The following is a 15,883-nucleotide window of genomic DNA, read 5'->3' as shown; positions in this document are numbered from 1 at the left end:
ACTCGTTTTGGAGTTAGGGAATGATTGATTTGATAAGGTCTAATCGGCAGAACGAATTCTTGCTTTAATTTAGGTCATTGTAATTTGCTTATTATTCTTGTCTTAGGATACCATTTTTAATTTCCTGTGTTGGTTGGACGAAAAGATAATCATGTAAATTAATTACACACTGGCAGTGTTCAGGGTAAAGAAGATTAGTAGCTGGTGGTTTGTTTATGTAATATTCATCACGCTTCCTATAAGCACCCTCTTCATAATGCATTATAACCTCTCTCTGCAGAGCCTATGAATGAGGTGTTCCTGTTCTACGGACGAGGGAGACCCGGTGTCATCCGAGGCCTGGACCTGAATAGCAAGTCGGAGGCTGAGCACATGGTACAGATTGACAATCTTGTAAACCCTCGGGCGATCGGCTTCCATGCAGAGACCAGCCACATATACTTTGCCGACACGACCAGCTTTCTGATTGGCCGACAAAGACTGGATGGGACCAATCGAAAAACGATCCTTAAAGATGGTCAGTGCATTCAGATGGTTCTGTTTGTTAGGTAACAACTTCAAGTAACCTTGAGATGAGATATTCCAGATGTTGACAAAAAATAGCACCTTTTAAGTTAATGCATTGAGAGTCATGCCAATCACGTTATGTGAGGGTTAAACACATGTGGACAGACGCAGGTAACATAAGATTGTATCATAGCAGCCGTCAACAGACTGACTGTGAGATGTGACGACTAACGAGGAACTCTCTTCTGGTGCGCAGATATTTTGGACAAATCACAATTTCACAGGTTTTCGCATCTTTCAAATTTTGGAATGGGCTCCCGAGTGGCGCAGGGGTCTAAGGCACTGCATCTCAGTGCAAGAGGCGTCACTACAGTCCCTGGTTCGAATCCAGGCTGTATCCGGCCGTGATTGGGAGTCCCATAGGGCGGTGCACAATTGGCCCAGCGTCGAAAGAATTTGTTAACTGACTTGCCTAGTTAAATATATATATATAATTTGGCCCATGCTTTGGTTGAGTTTCCATTTAGAGGGGATGGAAACTTCTCTAGTCTCGTTAGTATATTTTCTCATACAACTCCCCCAGAACATTATCGAGCATCTGACGAAATTACGCAAGATTTTAGTTCTGGGATTATGTGAGTATAGAAGTCCTTTGTCTTCTTTTCATCCCTGGCATGTACCTGTACACCTCTGTACACAAATGAATCATAGGTTATTCATACTTTGAAAGGTTTTAAAGTTGTGTCCCCGAATTAGGTCAATCTCTTAATACCCAAAAGCTTTCTGTGTAAGCAGCACTATTTTGCATGGCTTTTGTGTTGTGTGTGATTAATATATCTGCTACAGTAGATTCAAGAACAATGCTTTGGGGTTTTGATTCCATTAACGAGGATCTGGAGACAGTGATAGATTACGCTCCTGCCGGGGATGATCAAGTAGAGGAAAACAACAGCATATTCTATGCATTACTTTTTTTCCCCTCACATCCTGTCCTAGACCTTGATAACGTGGAGGGGATCTCAGTGGACTGGATAGGGAACAACTTGTACTGGACAAATGACGGCTACAGGAAAACAATCAACGTTGCCAGATTGGAGAAAGCTGCACAGACAAGGAGAACTCTGTTAGAAGGAGATCTGTCTCACCCCAGAACGATCGTGGTGGACCCTCTGCACAGGTGAGTGTGTCTTTTACAGTTGACACCCTGATGAGGTCACCTTATGTAGTGACGTTTCAATAGCTATCGGTTTGTACGTAAGATGCCAGCACCCAATTTTGCTGTTTTGAGTAAATCGACTCTGGCCGGGATTCAATCCGATCAGTGGTAGAACCGCGCTAGAGCGCGCTTGACATTTAAAGGTCATTTTCACTTGCAACGACATATGCAGCGTTTACCTGAATGCGGTCTCCGCAAATGCTGAAACGTTGCCTTTAAAATGTGCATAGCGGGACAAAGTGCGATTGGATTTGAACCGCAACCTAAATCTCCATCTGAGGAAAGGAGCTGAGTTTGGACACATTTTTCGGTCAGTTAATTATAAGAACTAGCTTAAAGGTGAGATGGGGACTGAAATGCTGTGAATTGCTTCTCTGGCAAACATGTAAGTAGTGTGTTGCTCTCTGGTATGAGAGGCTTAACAGCTTCAGAGCAGACTAGAGCGTCTGCTGCTTTTCGGGAACTTAAGAGTGATTTGATATTGACACGTTCGGTGTCATGTCTTACAAAAATATATATACAGTGGGTATACCACACATTAGGAACACCTTTTGCCCTCAGAACAGCCTCAATTCGTCAGGGCATGGACTCTACAAGGTGTTGAAAGTGTTCCACAGCGATGCTGGCCCATGTTGACTCGAATGCTTCCCACAGTTGTGTCAAGTGAGCTGGATGTCCTTTGGTAGGTTGACAATTCTTGATATACACGGGAAACTGTTGAGCGTGAAAAACCCAGCAGCATTGTAGTTCTTGACACAAACCGGTGCGCCTGACACCTACTACCATACCCCGTTCAAAGTCACTCAAATCTTTTGTCTTGCCCATTCACCCTCTGAATGGTAGAAATACACAATCCGTGTCTCAATTGTCTCAATTGTCTCAAGGCTTTAAAATCCTTCTTTAACCCGTCTCCTCCCATTCATCTACACTGATTGAAGTGGATTTAACAAGTGGCATCAATAAGAGATCATAGCTTTCTCCTGGATTCATCTGGTCAGTCTATGTCATGGAAATAGCAGGTGTTCTTAATGTTTTGTATACTAAGTATTATTTGGGCTAAATTATCTACCTCTCTATGCTAAACCATCATATTGATAATGAATTTTTTCTGCTTTTCAGCTGGATGTACTGGACAGACTGGGAGGAGGATGAGGTGAACGATAGTGTTGGCAAGATAGAGAAAGCCTGGATGGATGGATCCCACCGGCAGGACTTTGTCACTTCAGGCATCCTGTGGCCTAACGGACTCACTCTAGACCATGGCTCCAGTAACATGTACTGGTGCGACGCTTATTATGACCACATAGAGAAAATCTCCCTCGATGGTACCCACAGAACGGTTAGTAAATGAGTGAGTGTTCTTTTCTACTGATTAAGACTATACAATCAACAAATATGCCTAGTAACAATTGAATATGTACATTTATTTTCAACATTTGTATGGTTGCAAATACATGACTCCATCAAAAAAGTCACTTTTAATTGTGAATTATTGTCTAACAAGTTCTTTGTTTCTTTTATCCAAAGGTGGTGTATAACGGCAAAGAATTAAACCATCCCTTTGGAATTTCCCTGCACCAGAATTCTGTTTTCTGGACAGATTACATGAACGCCTCTATTTTCCAACTGGACTTGCAGTCAGGGCAGGTTGCTCTGATGAGAAGCGAGAAACCCCCTCTTTTTGGGCTATCTGTGTACGATGCTCAAAGGCAGCAAGGTAAAATACATGATCACACTATCATTGTCATGCACCAAAACTATTTCAATACAAGACTGGCTCACTTTTTGTAATATAAACATATCAGAGACTAGGGGATATAATCATTATGTACAGGATCCCTGTGACTCTCAACCCTGTGAAACCAGTTTTTTCAGTATATCAAACCTGATGAGACGGTGAACTGAGAGGACCTTTGATGAAATTACAACACTGGCAGAAGTAGTAAACTTGGACTTTGCTCCAGCCAGGGGGGTTGAAATGCATGACAGTTAATACATCAGAATATTCTCTTTTGATTTTTCCCTTTTAGGCCGGACAAAGTTGAATGACTGTTTAACGGATGCACCACCTCACTTTTCTCCACACACCGTAAAAAAAATATCTGGTGTTATTTTTTTGGCCAGTATATGGGTCTCTTTGGTTATAATCCACTGTCCGCTCTCTAGTGATGGGTCGTTCGCGAACGTGTAGGCTCTAAGAGCCGGCTCTTGTAGGTGAACGTTGGGAGTCGGCTCGCATATCAGAAGAGCCGAATCTATTTATAAAAATATTTTTAAAAATACTATATGAATAATCAAAAGATTTAAATGAATAGAATTAACTAATTCAAAGAATTAAAAAATAAAATAATATAGACCTAAATGTTCCTGTCAATCAGACACGCAGTGTCAACCAATGAACCAAAGATGCGTGAGGGAGGGCTGAGCCAACTCACTCACAGTCACACACTTAGCAGCCGAGGAGAGAGAGGAAGGACAGCTGTGAAAACAACAGCTGGAAAATGAGTCGGAAGCACAGTAGCATTTGGATGCATTTTAATAATGTAGACAATGTTAGAGCACAGTGTAGAATTTGCCAAAACAAAATCTCATATAAAGACGGTTCTACACACAACCTACACCGGCATATGTGAACTGTGCACCCAACTGTGAAGCTAGCTGTAGCGGAGCTTTGAGAAACTAGCGGGCCTGCTAGTGATAGTTGTTGGAGCCAGCACCTCCACACGTGGAGATGTATCCACTCAGTCAAGTAGGCCTACTCCGTGACCCACAGCAATGCAGTCTTCTATGGACCAGTTTATGCCAAAGTCTGTCTGTAGCTGTAACGGTCCTGACCTGTTTTATGTTGTTTTTTATGTGTTTATGGTCAGGGCATGTGTTTTGGGTGGGCAGTCTATGTTATCTGTTTCTATGTTGGTTTTGGGTTGCCTGGTATGGCTCTTAATTAGAGGCAGGTGGTTTGCGTTTTCCTCTAATTAAGAGTCATATTTAGGTAGGGCGTTCTCACTGTTTGTTTGTGGGTGATTGTCTCCTGTGATGTCTCTCGTGTCGTCGATGTATGTTACCTTACGGGACTGTTTGGCTGTTCATGCGTTTTGATGTAGTATGTTCCTGTCCGTAAGTTTACGTTTAGTGATGTGAGTTTATGTTCAGGTTTCGTCTACGTCGTTTTCTTATTTTGTAAGTTTGTTAAAGTGTTTGTTTTCGTGTTGCCATCATCATCGTTTTGAAAATAAAAGATGGCTTATTTCCCTCAAGCTGCATTTTGGTCTGAAGATCCTTCTCTCCTCACCTCGTCCGAGGATGAGGAGAGCGACAGCCTTAACAGAATCACCCACCACGCTAAGACCAAGCGGCAAGGGAAAAATAAACGGAGTAAGGGACAGGAGAAGAAGGAGCAATGGACATGGGACGATTTATTGGATGGAAAAGGTGTCTACACATGGGAGGAGATCCTGGCTGGTAGAGATCGCCTCCCATGGGAACAGCTGGAGGCACTGAGGAGAGCAGAGGCTACCGGAGAGAGGAACCGGAGCTATGAGGGAACGCGTCTGGCACGGAAGCCCAAAAAGCCCGTAAGTAATTCCCAAAAATTTCTTGGGGGGGGGCTAGGAGGTAGTGGGCCAAGGGCAGGTAGGAGACCTGCGCCCACTTCCCAGGCTTACCGTGGAGAGCGGGAGTACGGGCAGGCGCCGTGTTACGCAGTAGAGCGCACGGTGTCTCCTGTACGAGTGCATAGCCCAGTGCGGGTTATTCCACCTCCCCGCACTGGTAGGGCTAGATTGGGTATTGAGCCAGGTGTCATGAGGCCGGCTCAACGCGTCTGGTCTCCAGTGCGTCTCCTCGGGCCGGCATACATGGCACCGGCCTTACGCATGGTTTCCCCGGTTCGCCTACATAGCCCGGTGCGGGTTATTCCACCTCCCCGCACTGGTCGGGCAACCGGGAGCATTCAACCAGGTAAGGTTGGGCAGGCTCAATGCTCAAGAGAGCCAGTACGCCTCCACGGTCCGGTATTTCCGGCGCCACCTCCCCGCCCCAGCCTAGTGCCTACAGTGTCTACACTACGCACTAGGCTACCAGTGCGTATCCTGAGCCCTGTTCCTCCTCCACGCACTCTCCCTGTAGTGCGTGTATATAGCCCGGTGCCTCCAGTTCCGGCCCCACGCACTAAGCTACCAGTGCGTCTTCAGAGCCCTGTACACACTGTATCTTCTCCCCCTACTAATCCTGATGTGCTTGTCCTCAGCCCGGCGTCACCAGTGCCGGTACCATGCATCAGTTATAGAGTGGGCTTTGAGAAAACAGTGTGCCCTGTCCCTGCTCCCCGCACTAGTAGGAAGGTGCTTATTATTAGCACGGTGCCTCCAGTTCCGGCACCGCGCACCAGGTCTACAGTGCGCCGTATCCGGCCAGAGCCATCCGTCTCACCAGCGCCATCTGAGCCATCCGTCTCCCCAGCGCCATCTGAGCCATCCGTCTCCCCAGCGCCATCTGAGCCATCCGTCTCCCCAGCGCCGTCTGAGCCATCCGTCTGCCAGGAGCCTGCAAAGCCGCCCGTCTGCCATGAGCCTGCAAAGCCGCCCGTCTGCCATGAGCCTACAGAGCCATCCGCCAGACAGGAGCCGCTAGAGCTGTCAGCCAGACAGGAGCCGCTAGAGCCGCCCGCCAGACAGGATCTGCCAGAGCCGCCCGCCAGACAGGATCTGCCAGAGCCGCCCGCCAGACAGGATCTGCCAGAGCCGCCAACCAGACGGGATCTGCCAGAGCCGCCAACCAGACAGGATCTGCCAGAGCCGTCAGAGAGCCATGAGCAGCCAGAGCCGTCAGAGAGCCATGAGCAGCCAGAGCCGTCAGAGAGCCATGAGCAGCCAGAGCCGTCAGAGAGCCATGAGCAGCCAGAGCCGTCAGAGCGCCATGAGCGTCGAGAGCCGTCAGAGCGCCATGAGCGTCGAGAGCCGTCAGCCTGCCATGAGCGTCGAGAGCCGTCAGCCTGCCATGAGCGTCGAGAGCCGTCAGCCTGCCATGAGCGTCGAGAGCCGTCAGCCTGCCATGAGCGTCGAGAGCCGTCAGCCTGCCATGAGCGTCGAGAGCCGTCAGCCTGCCATGAGCGTCGAGAGCCGTCAGCCTGCCATGAGCGTCGAGAGCCGTCAGCCTGCCATGAGCGTCGAGAGCCGTCAGCCTGCCATGAGCGTCGAGAGCCGTCAGCCTGCCATGAGCGTCGAGAGCCGTCCAGCCAGGACCTGCCAGAGCCGTCCAGCCAGGACCTGCCAGAGCCGTCCAGCCAGGACCTGCCAGAGCCGTCCAGCCAGGACCTGCCAGAGCCGTCCAGCCAGGACCTGCCAGAGCCGTCCAGCCAGGACCTGCCAGAGCCGTCCAGCCAGGACCTGCCAGAGCCGTCCAGCCAGGACCTGCCAGAGTCCCTCAGCCAGGACCTGCCAGAGTCCCTCAGCCTGGATCTGCCAGAATATATCAGCCGGGACCTGCCCCTTGTCCCGGTGCTGCCCCTTGTTCCGGTGCTGCCCCTTGTCCCGGTGCTGCCCCTTGTCCCGGTGCTGCCCCTTGTCCCGGTGCTGCCCCTTGTCCCGGTGCTGCCCCTTGTCCCGGTGCTAGTCTTTATCCCGGTGCTGCCCCTTGTTCCGGTGCTGCCCCTTGTTCCGGTGCTGCCCCTTGTCCCGGTGCTGCCCCTTGTCCCGGTGCTGCCCCTTGTCCCGGTGCTGCCCCTTGTCCCGGTGCTGGCCGTTTATTTAGGGGAAGTTAGTTTTAGGGTGGTCATTGGAAGGGGGTAGACAGAAGAGGGGAGTGACTATGGTGGTGTGGGGACAGCGTCCAGAGCCGGAGCCACCACCGTGGTCAACTGCCCACCCAGACCCTCCCCTGGACTTTGTGCTGGTGCGCCCGGCGTTCGCACCTTGAGGGGGGGTTCTGTAACGGTCCTGACCTGTTTTATGTTGTTTTTTATGTGTTTATGGTCAGGGCATGTGTTTTGGGTGGGCAGTCTATGTTATCTGTTTCTATGTTGGTTTTGGGTTGCCTGGTATGGCTCTTAATTAGAGGCAGGTGGTTTGCGTTTTCCTCTAATTAAGAGTCATATTTAGGTAGGGCGTTCTCACTGTTTGTTTGTGGGTGATTGTCTCCTGTGATGTCTCTCGTGTCGTCGATGTATGTTACCTTACGGGACTGTTTGGCTGTTCATGCGTTTTGATGTAGTATGTTCCTGTCCGTAAGTTTACGTTTAGTGATGTGAGTTTATGTTCAGGTTTCGTCTACGTCGTTTTCTTATTTTGTAAGTTTGTTAAAGTGTTTGTTTTCGTGTTGCCATCATCATCGTTTTGAAAATAAAAGATGGCTTATTTCCCTCAAGCTGCATTTTGGTCTGAAGATCCTTCTCTCCTCACCTCGTCCGAGGATGAGGAGAGCGACAGCCTTAACAGTAGCAAAACAAGGACAAATTGAAATTGCATTGGCTAAAATGATTGCCACCGATTTCCAGACATTTTCGATCATGGAGGACAGAGGTTTTAGAAATTATAGCAATAGTTTAAATCCAACGTACACAATTCCAAGCAGGAAAACCCTTTCAAAATCACGTATTCCACAACTGCATGAGAGCACAAAGGCTTCACTGCGGGAAAGAGTCCAGAAAGCTTCTGCAGTTTGCCGTATCACTGACTGCTGGATATCAAGGGTAACCACTTCTTACATGTTGGTTACATGTCAATTCATTGAAGACTTTTCGATGTCTAGCTGTCTTCTGGACTGCTTTGAGTTCAGTGACAGACACACCTCGGAGAACTTGGCAGAGGAACTGTTGAGAGTGGCCAGAGAATGGCAAGTAGATGGAAAAGTGGTCTGTTGTGTTAGCGACAATAAAGCTAACATAACCAAAGCCATGAAAATGTTCAAATGGACCCATCATCCATTGATTGTAAGAGATGCTCTGAAGGTGATGAAGCCCACTGTGGACAAAGTGAAAGCAGCTGTGGAATACTTCCACTGGAGCACAGTAGGTGCTGAAAAACTAAAGTCTACACAACGCCAGATGGGGATGACTGAGCTGAGGCCTAAACAAGACTGCACTATAAGGTGGAATTCAGATTTTATATGTTGAAAAGGTTTCTTGAGTCAAAGGATGCCATCATCTCTACCCTGGCCATTGTCAATGCACCTGTTGATGCTCTGACCCAAGAGGAATGTGAGGTGGTGGAGGAGGTGTGCAGAGTCCTGAAACCCTTTGAGCAGGTCACTGTGGAGATCAGCGGGGAGAGGTACAGTAAGTAGTTATTACTACATCATTATTTAATCCAGTATTATATATGTATATGAGCAGTAGATGAGAATGTAGTATCAGTAGACAAAACATGAACCTGAACTAACCTGAACTACTGTTCTCTCTTTTCAGCTATGTGACAGCCTCAAAAATGATACTCCTGTGTAAGGGTCTGCAGTGAATCACAGCCAGCCGCCAGAGAGAAGCAAATGTAACCACAGGACATGTGACAGAGTTGATGGACACTCTATGTTCATAAAATAACAGAAATGGAATATAATCATGTGCTATCAGAAACCGCTGCACTTGACCCCAGGTTTAAGAAGTTAGCCTCAGCAGCAGGGAGGGACAGCTCCAGCAGTCAGCTGGCTCAGGCACCAGGGCAACAGGAAGAAGAGGGGTCAGATGGAGCAGAAGCACCAGCAGTAGTGCCACAAATGCCTGCTGTTTGACGAGAGAGCAACTGGGGATGCAGCACGAAGGAATCCCTCAGGAGATGCCATAATTGAGGTCAAATCCTATTTGGAGGAGCCCCTTCTCCAAAGATCTGCATAGGGGCCACATCCGTTCCCTCTGAGAGGGTCTTCTCGAAAACGGGACAAATAATTTCTGAGAGAAGAAACCGCATCAGCCCCTTGAAAGTGAGGCAGCTTGCATTTCTGAATGCAAATCGCTCATAAAAGCAAAATATGGTCTGTATTGCTGTGTGCTGCTGGTTATGACATGACAATAAAGAAGAGAGAGAAAAGAGGGACCAGTTTAATGTTTTAAGTGGGATGCTGCAGTTTTGCACATTGTTATTTATTTTCCTTTGATATGGTGCAATATTCTATTATTATGTTGTTCAGATTGTATTCGTTTTGAATTGTTACATTTATATGCACTTTGTTTAAATACATTCAAAATCTATACTTTAAATGCACATGTGTAATAGCCTTCTTTTTCATAAAAAACGAATGCATTTTTAAATACATTGTGGTTGAGGTAGAGTATGATTTCATTTAATGATTTAATTAGAACTATTTTAACACCAATCATAGTCAAACTATCGCAAACTGTTTGACTTGAAAAAATACACATCTTTTTTTTTCAAGATCCGTTTGGGAGCCAAAAGAGCCGGCTCATTTTGGTGTGCTGAGCCGAACTCACTGAAAAGAGCCGGAATGACCATCACTACCGCTCTCCCTCGAGTCTTTCCCAAATTGAAATTGAAGTCAAAACGATTGATAAAATCGAAGTGTGTCAGCTCTATTTGCGATTCATAACTTACATTTTACCGGTACTACCAGTAGTAGTAGGTCAACCGATAACACCACGACGGAATGCGTTTGTAGTGATGACGCGCGGCGGAGAACAGCTAGCGTGTCCAGCAAAGTGCATCGCCAGTGGCACGCACACACTTTGCGCAGATCCGCAGGTGTGGGCTTTTCGTGGCAGCCAGACGAGACAATCGAAGGAGGATGAGGTGAACAAAGTTACTGGACTTGAATTTAGTCACGCTTGCTCTACGTGGATTGATGCTTCTAATTGTGCATGTTTTCACTCGCTCGCCTCACTTTTCTTGGGAGAAAATCCGTTCAACAGTGAATCCATTTTGTCTGGTCTCAGCATATTTGATATGCCTCAACTCCGCCACTCAGGCTCCTAACAGTAGGGGGTCAGGCATATTTTAGTATGTCTGGTGCGAACCCTCTCTTACAACCAAACCTCTCATAGCCACTGAGGACGAGTCATGAACAAAGACAGAGACCAATGATTGATTCAATGAGAATTTAAGTTGAGACTGTCCTCAAATGGACACCGACTATAATCCTTTAACAGCTACTTATAGTAGCCCCAGGCCATGTTTTCAGATTCAGCTGCACGGGGGTTGTCATGATAACAGTCATTGGTTGGCACATTGATGCACCTGTCTGTACTGTCTCTCACTACCTCGTGGTGCCACCCACCTCAGCCTTTACAAATTGTTCATATGCCTTCTTTTACCTCAGACCCTTTTTTTTACCACTCTTCATATCCCTACCTCTCCAAATACAGTTTCATCGACATCAAGGGAGGATGTCAAATGATCCGTCAGACACAGTGTTCCGTTTTCATCTGATGTTGTCGCTCTCGACTTTTTATAGCAGCGGGGTCTGGATGATTCTGCCTTTGGCCGAGTCATGTAAACAGTCGCTCTGACTGGCATGCGGATAGGAATACAGACATTAAGCCGCTTTGATCTATGAACGTTTTGAATATAGTATTTGGTATAATAGCATCATTGTAACTAGGATTTTATATATATATATGTTAGTGTTACAGTTTTGAGTTATGTTATTGTCTTCCTAATATGTTGCATTATAAAGGCTGCAGCTGCAAAAAAAATGATCGGATTTAGCCTACTTTGGTTTATCTAATTGATCTTTAGGTGACAATGCGTGTGGGGTTAATAATGGTGGCTGCGGTAGCCTGTGTCTGGCCATTCCCGGTAGCAGAGTGTGTGCCTGCGCTGACAACCAGTACCTGGACACGAATAACCTCACCTGCTCCTGTAAGCCCTGTCAAATACACTCTTATCTCAAACATACAAGGCCCGTTCAGCCTGACGCTCCACATCTATGACCAAGGCAATCAATAGGAATAATGACAGCAGTTAAGATATGGCCATGTAGAACTCAATATGCCAGTACTGATTTTCAATGCCAGCATATAACATCAAATAAATGTTTCATCAGTTGTGGCTCTTTTGAGAAATATGTTCTGTGGAGTGTGAAGGTGAGCCAGCAAGTGGATGTGTGTGTGTGTGTGCTTGCAGCCACATTGGGAGATTCAGGGGACCATGGGGAGCCACAGAGATGTGGGATTGAAGAGTTCCAGTGTAGGAACCAGCGTTGTGTCCAGGCCTCCTGGAAATGTGATGGGGACGATGACTGTTTGGACGGAAGTGATGAGGAACCGCACATCTGCTGTAGGTCTTATTCTGCGTGTTAGAAAACATATAATTTTGCATTTATGGAGAATAGGACATGTCCCAGAGACTGATTCCCCCAAAATATGTATTAAATTGAAATGAACAACATACATCATCTATGCAAGACTGAAATTGCTAGGCTGACTTTTTCTGTCATGCTTTCTAGTTAACTATCCAACATCTATGATCAAAATAAATTGTATTTGTCACATGCGCCGAATACAACAGCTGTAGACCTTACAGTGAAATTGTCACGTTCCTGACCTATTTCTGTTAGTTTGTTGTATGTGTTAGTTGGTCAGGACGTGAGTTTGGGTGGGCATTCTATGTTTTCTGTTTCTATGTTGGTTTAAGGGTTGCCTGGTATGGCTCTCAATTAGAGGCAGGTGTTTGGCGTTTCCTCTAATTGAGAGTCATATTTCGGTAGGTTGTTTCACAGTGTTCGTTGTGGGTGGTTGTCTCCTGTGTCAGTGTTTGTCGCACCATACGGGACTGTTCGGTTTGTTTGTACATCGTTCCTTTTGTGTAGTCTATTTTCCCTGTTCGTGCGTTCTTAGTGTTATATGTAAGTTCGTATAGTTCAGGTTTGTCTACGTTTGTTTTGTTATTTTTGTTAATTATTTCAAGTGGTTTCGTTTCGTGTTTTCCCCGTCTTGTTTTATTAAAATTATGTCATCACAACCCGCTGCGCCTTGGTTCAATCACTACTCCTCCTCTTCGGTTGTAGAGGAGGAGGAATACCGTTACAGAAATGCTTACTTACAAGCCCTTAACCAACAATGCCGTTTTAAGAAAAATACCTAAAGAAAAATAAGAAATAAAAGTAACAAATAATGAACACATTAATATGATTACGTGACAGTTTACGTCAAAGACTAAATATCAATGCAATTTTGCCCATCATTACAGATAATCGTAGTTGCCCTGCGGATCAGTTCAAGTGTCTGAACAACCGCTGCATCCCCAAGAGGTGGCTCTGTGACGGGACCAACGACTGTGGGAACAACGAGGACGAGTCCAACTTCACCTGCTCTGGTATGCCGCTGTCTGCTCTACTTAGAGGCCCGTCTAGCTCATATGGACCAGGATGCGGTCGCCAGATTCCATGTTGTAGTACAAACTTAAGTCATCTCCAAGTTTCTCCAACAAGATAGTCATTTGGGAGAGGTTCTGTCAGACCAGAGGCCATTGGAGAATACTCAGAGAGAAGACAACCCTTACCAGACTTAAACATGCACTACTGCGTGATTTCCCGTGTTGGCGAGGGACGCGAATGTCAAAGATCCCCAATGGCCTCTGTGCTACTGCACATCATGAATGTATCTATATACTGGGATAATTCATCATCTTCTCCATCCAGAAGACTTGACCAGGATATGCACACCTCCTCTGGGGGACCTGGGGGTTTTGTTAGGGGATGTAGATGAGAAATGTTTTTGTTTCACTTTGTCCTTATAAATGAGTTTCAGTTGCCAGATGTTGACACAATGCCGATCCTGAACACGAATAGGATGATTCCATAAGAAAGAAAATGGCGATTTATATGAGTGATATCCTGGTTTCACTTTTTTTCGTTCACTTTTTGATCTCTGAATAAATAGATTACTGTGAGTAGATTACTGCGAGCCAATTCTCTAGGACGACCAGTCACGGAGAAACCAAATCCAGATGTTTTAGCACTAAAGGGCTCCCGAGTGGCGCAGCCGTCTCAGGCACTGCATCTCAGTGCAAGAGGCGTCACTACAGACCCTGGTTCAATTCCAGGCTGTATCACAACTTGCCGTGATTGGGAGTACAATAGGGCGGGGCACAATTGGCCCAACGTCGTCCGGGTTAGAGTTTGGCCTGAGTAGGCCGTCATTGTAAATAAGGATTTGTTCTTAACGGACTTGCCTAGTTAAATAAAGGCATATATTTTATATACATTTATTTATCAACACACATGGCCTGCTGGCTTTCTATGTGGAATCAAATGTTACAGAACATGAACAGTCAATGTAAAAGATCAGACATTACTTAAAAACGTCCCGTACTATAATGGTGTGGATTCACTCACTGAAATAGGCTAGGCCTAGTCAATGCACTTTATTTAAGTACTTATTAAGACCATACTGGTAATGAAAAGTACTATAGAACTGTTGCATAATAGAATAGAAAAACGTAGCTTTTCTAATGGGAACTTCGGTGTCGTAAAATAATGTTATAAAATGCTATTTTATTATTGCTATTAATGTTTTCAGCGGGATCATGCCGAGCGGACCAGTTCTCCTGTGAGAACGGGAGATGCATCCCCGAGTCCTGGCGTTGTGACAGGGATGACGACTGTGGGGACCACTCTGATGAGATCGCCTCTTGTGGTGAGCTTCTGGACAAGTTTCCATTAAAAGGTTCAATCAAATGAAATAAAGTCACAGCTGTGTTGAGATATTCATACTGGCGTACTACTTAGAATGAAGCAGTCCATTGGACAAGACATCCTTCGTGATATGTTAGCCTGGGCATTTTCTTAACACTCCAGCCATGACAAATCAATGGGTTTCCCTCCTTTGGTTCCTTCCACTTGGATAGGTTGACTTAAATCGAAATGATATCGACATTTAGCCTAACATTTCAGAAATCCTTCACAATGTTTTTGAGACTTTTTCTATCTTTGCATTATATCGTTCCACTGTACGCCTTGTATTTGACCTACCCATCATGTTAATTCAATGTAGCATGTAGGCTACCCTCTGGGCGGGCTCTGACAACCTCTGGAGCAGACAACTCGACATGGAGATGGAGAGAAAGGCTTTTAATATTGAAAATATGAAATAGCTGGGACTCTCCATGTCATGAGAGGGATAATTATGTCTTCCTTCTCTGAAACAATAGCATGCATTGGCTTTCAAAGATGTAGATCAGGGATTGGCAACTGGCTCAACCCCCCTCCCCGCTCTCCTTACTGTTGAGAGTTAGTACACAAGACGCCATTTTGAAATTTGTTTGTATGCATCAGCAGTGTTTCTCTTGTTATGTCAGTCACTGACAGTCACACAGTTAGCCATGTCGGGCTAATATTTTTATATTGGTAAGTTAGTCTAGGGACCAGCTATCTAAACTTGTAGTGATCATGGTCAAATTACAGACCGGAGGACCCCCATGGATTTTGTTAGTCACTCTCACTCAGATATCATATTCAAAACGGGAAACCTTTCTCGCCATCGTATGGTGAAATGTATAGATGTGCAGGAAATTAGCTGTAAAACTGCTGATGGTGTTGAAGTAGGCCAGGACCAGCCCCTTTCAAAGCATTTCATGGCTACAGATGTGAGTGCTACGGGGTCGTAGTCATTTTGGCGTGTTACCTTGGCGTTCTTGGGCACAGGGGCTATGGTGGTCTGCTGTAGGTATTACAGACTGGGTCAGGGAGAGGTTGAACATGTCAGGGAGAGGTTGAACATGTCAGCCGAAGACACAAATGCAAGTTCAAACAGGTTCAAAGACAGCCACGACACATGCGCATGAACCCCAAACGACCCTTTCCCAGGTCTGGTATCCCACAATGTAAATACACCCTCTTCTGGCGAGGATACACCTACAATTACTGTATATCACAATCACCACAGAGTTGTCAAACCAAGGTAATGTACTGTGATCTGATATCACCTTCTACGCTGGCTTTAGATAAGAGGGAAAAGTAACAGGCAGTAGGACACAGTCTGCAAAACAATCAGCAAGAGCAATTTGATCCGTCTGTTAGAAAACATAGCTGTGAATTCTCCTTTTCTGTTACCTCTGGCGCTACTCAGAAACTGCTTCACAAGTACAAACAGAGACAGACAGTGTTCACAGTAATTACAGTTTCTGCGTGGCTTCCTTAAATCTTCCTTAAATGCTCACTCCAATTTTTGTAACTTCAGAATTCAAAGGCAATGCCAACTCACATAACTGTGCCAAT

At 45.9% G+C, this 15,883-nt stretch overlaps 1 protein-coding gene across 7 annotated transcripts in view; it reads left to right on the top strand.

The window, feature by feature from the left end:
* Nucleotides 1-15,883, top strand: part of LOC129840671 (low-density lipoprotein receptor-related protein 1B-like) — a 202,929-nt gene that overhangs the window by 62,945 nt on the left and 124,101 nt on the right. For all 7 annotated transcript variants that reach the window (XM_055908708.1, XM_055908710.1, XM_055908707.1 and 4 more), the window contains exons 10-17: nt 281-517; nt 1,504-1,684; nt 2,843-3,062; nt 3,251-3,440; nt 11,404-11,526; nt 11,791-11,943; nt 12,856-12,981; nt 14,187-14,303. In XM_055908708.1, coding sequence (XP_055764683.1) covers nt 281-517; nt 1,504-1,684; nt 2,843-3,062; nt 3,251-3,440; nt 11,404-11,526; nt 11,791-11,943; nt 12,856-12,981; nt 14,187-14,303 — 1,347 coding nt within the window. The remainder of the gene's footprint in view (nt 1-280; nt 518-1,503; nt 1,685-2,842; nt 3,063-3,250; nt 3,441-11,403; nt 11,527-11,790; nt 11,944-12,855; nt 12,982-14,186; nt 14,304-15,883) is intronic.

The sequence above is a fragment of the Salvelinus fontinalis genome, chromosome 41 (assembly GCF_029448725.1).
Source record: "Salvelinus fontinalis isolate EN_2023a chromosome 41, ASM2944872v1, whole genome shotgun sequence".
In the NCBI taxonomy this organism is placed as follows: Eukaryota; Metazoa; Chordata; class Actinopteri; order Salmoniformes; family Salmonidae; genus Salvelinus; species Salvelinus fontinalis.
This window is presented reverse-complemented; position numbering and strand designations above follow the sequence as displayed.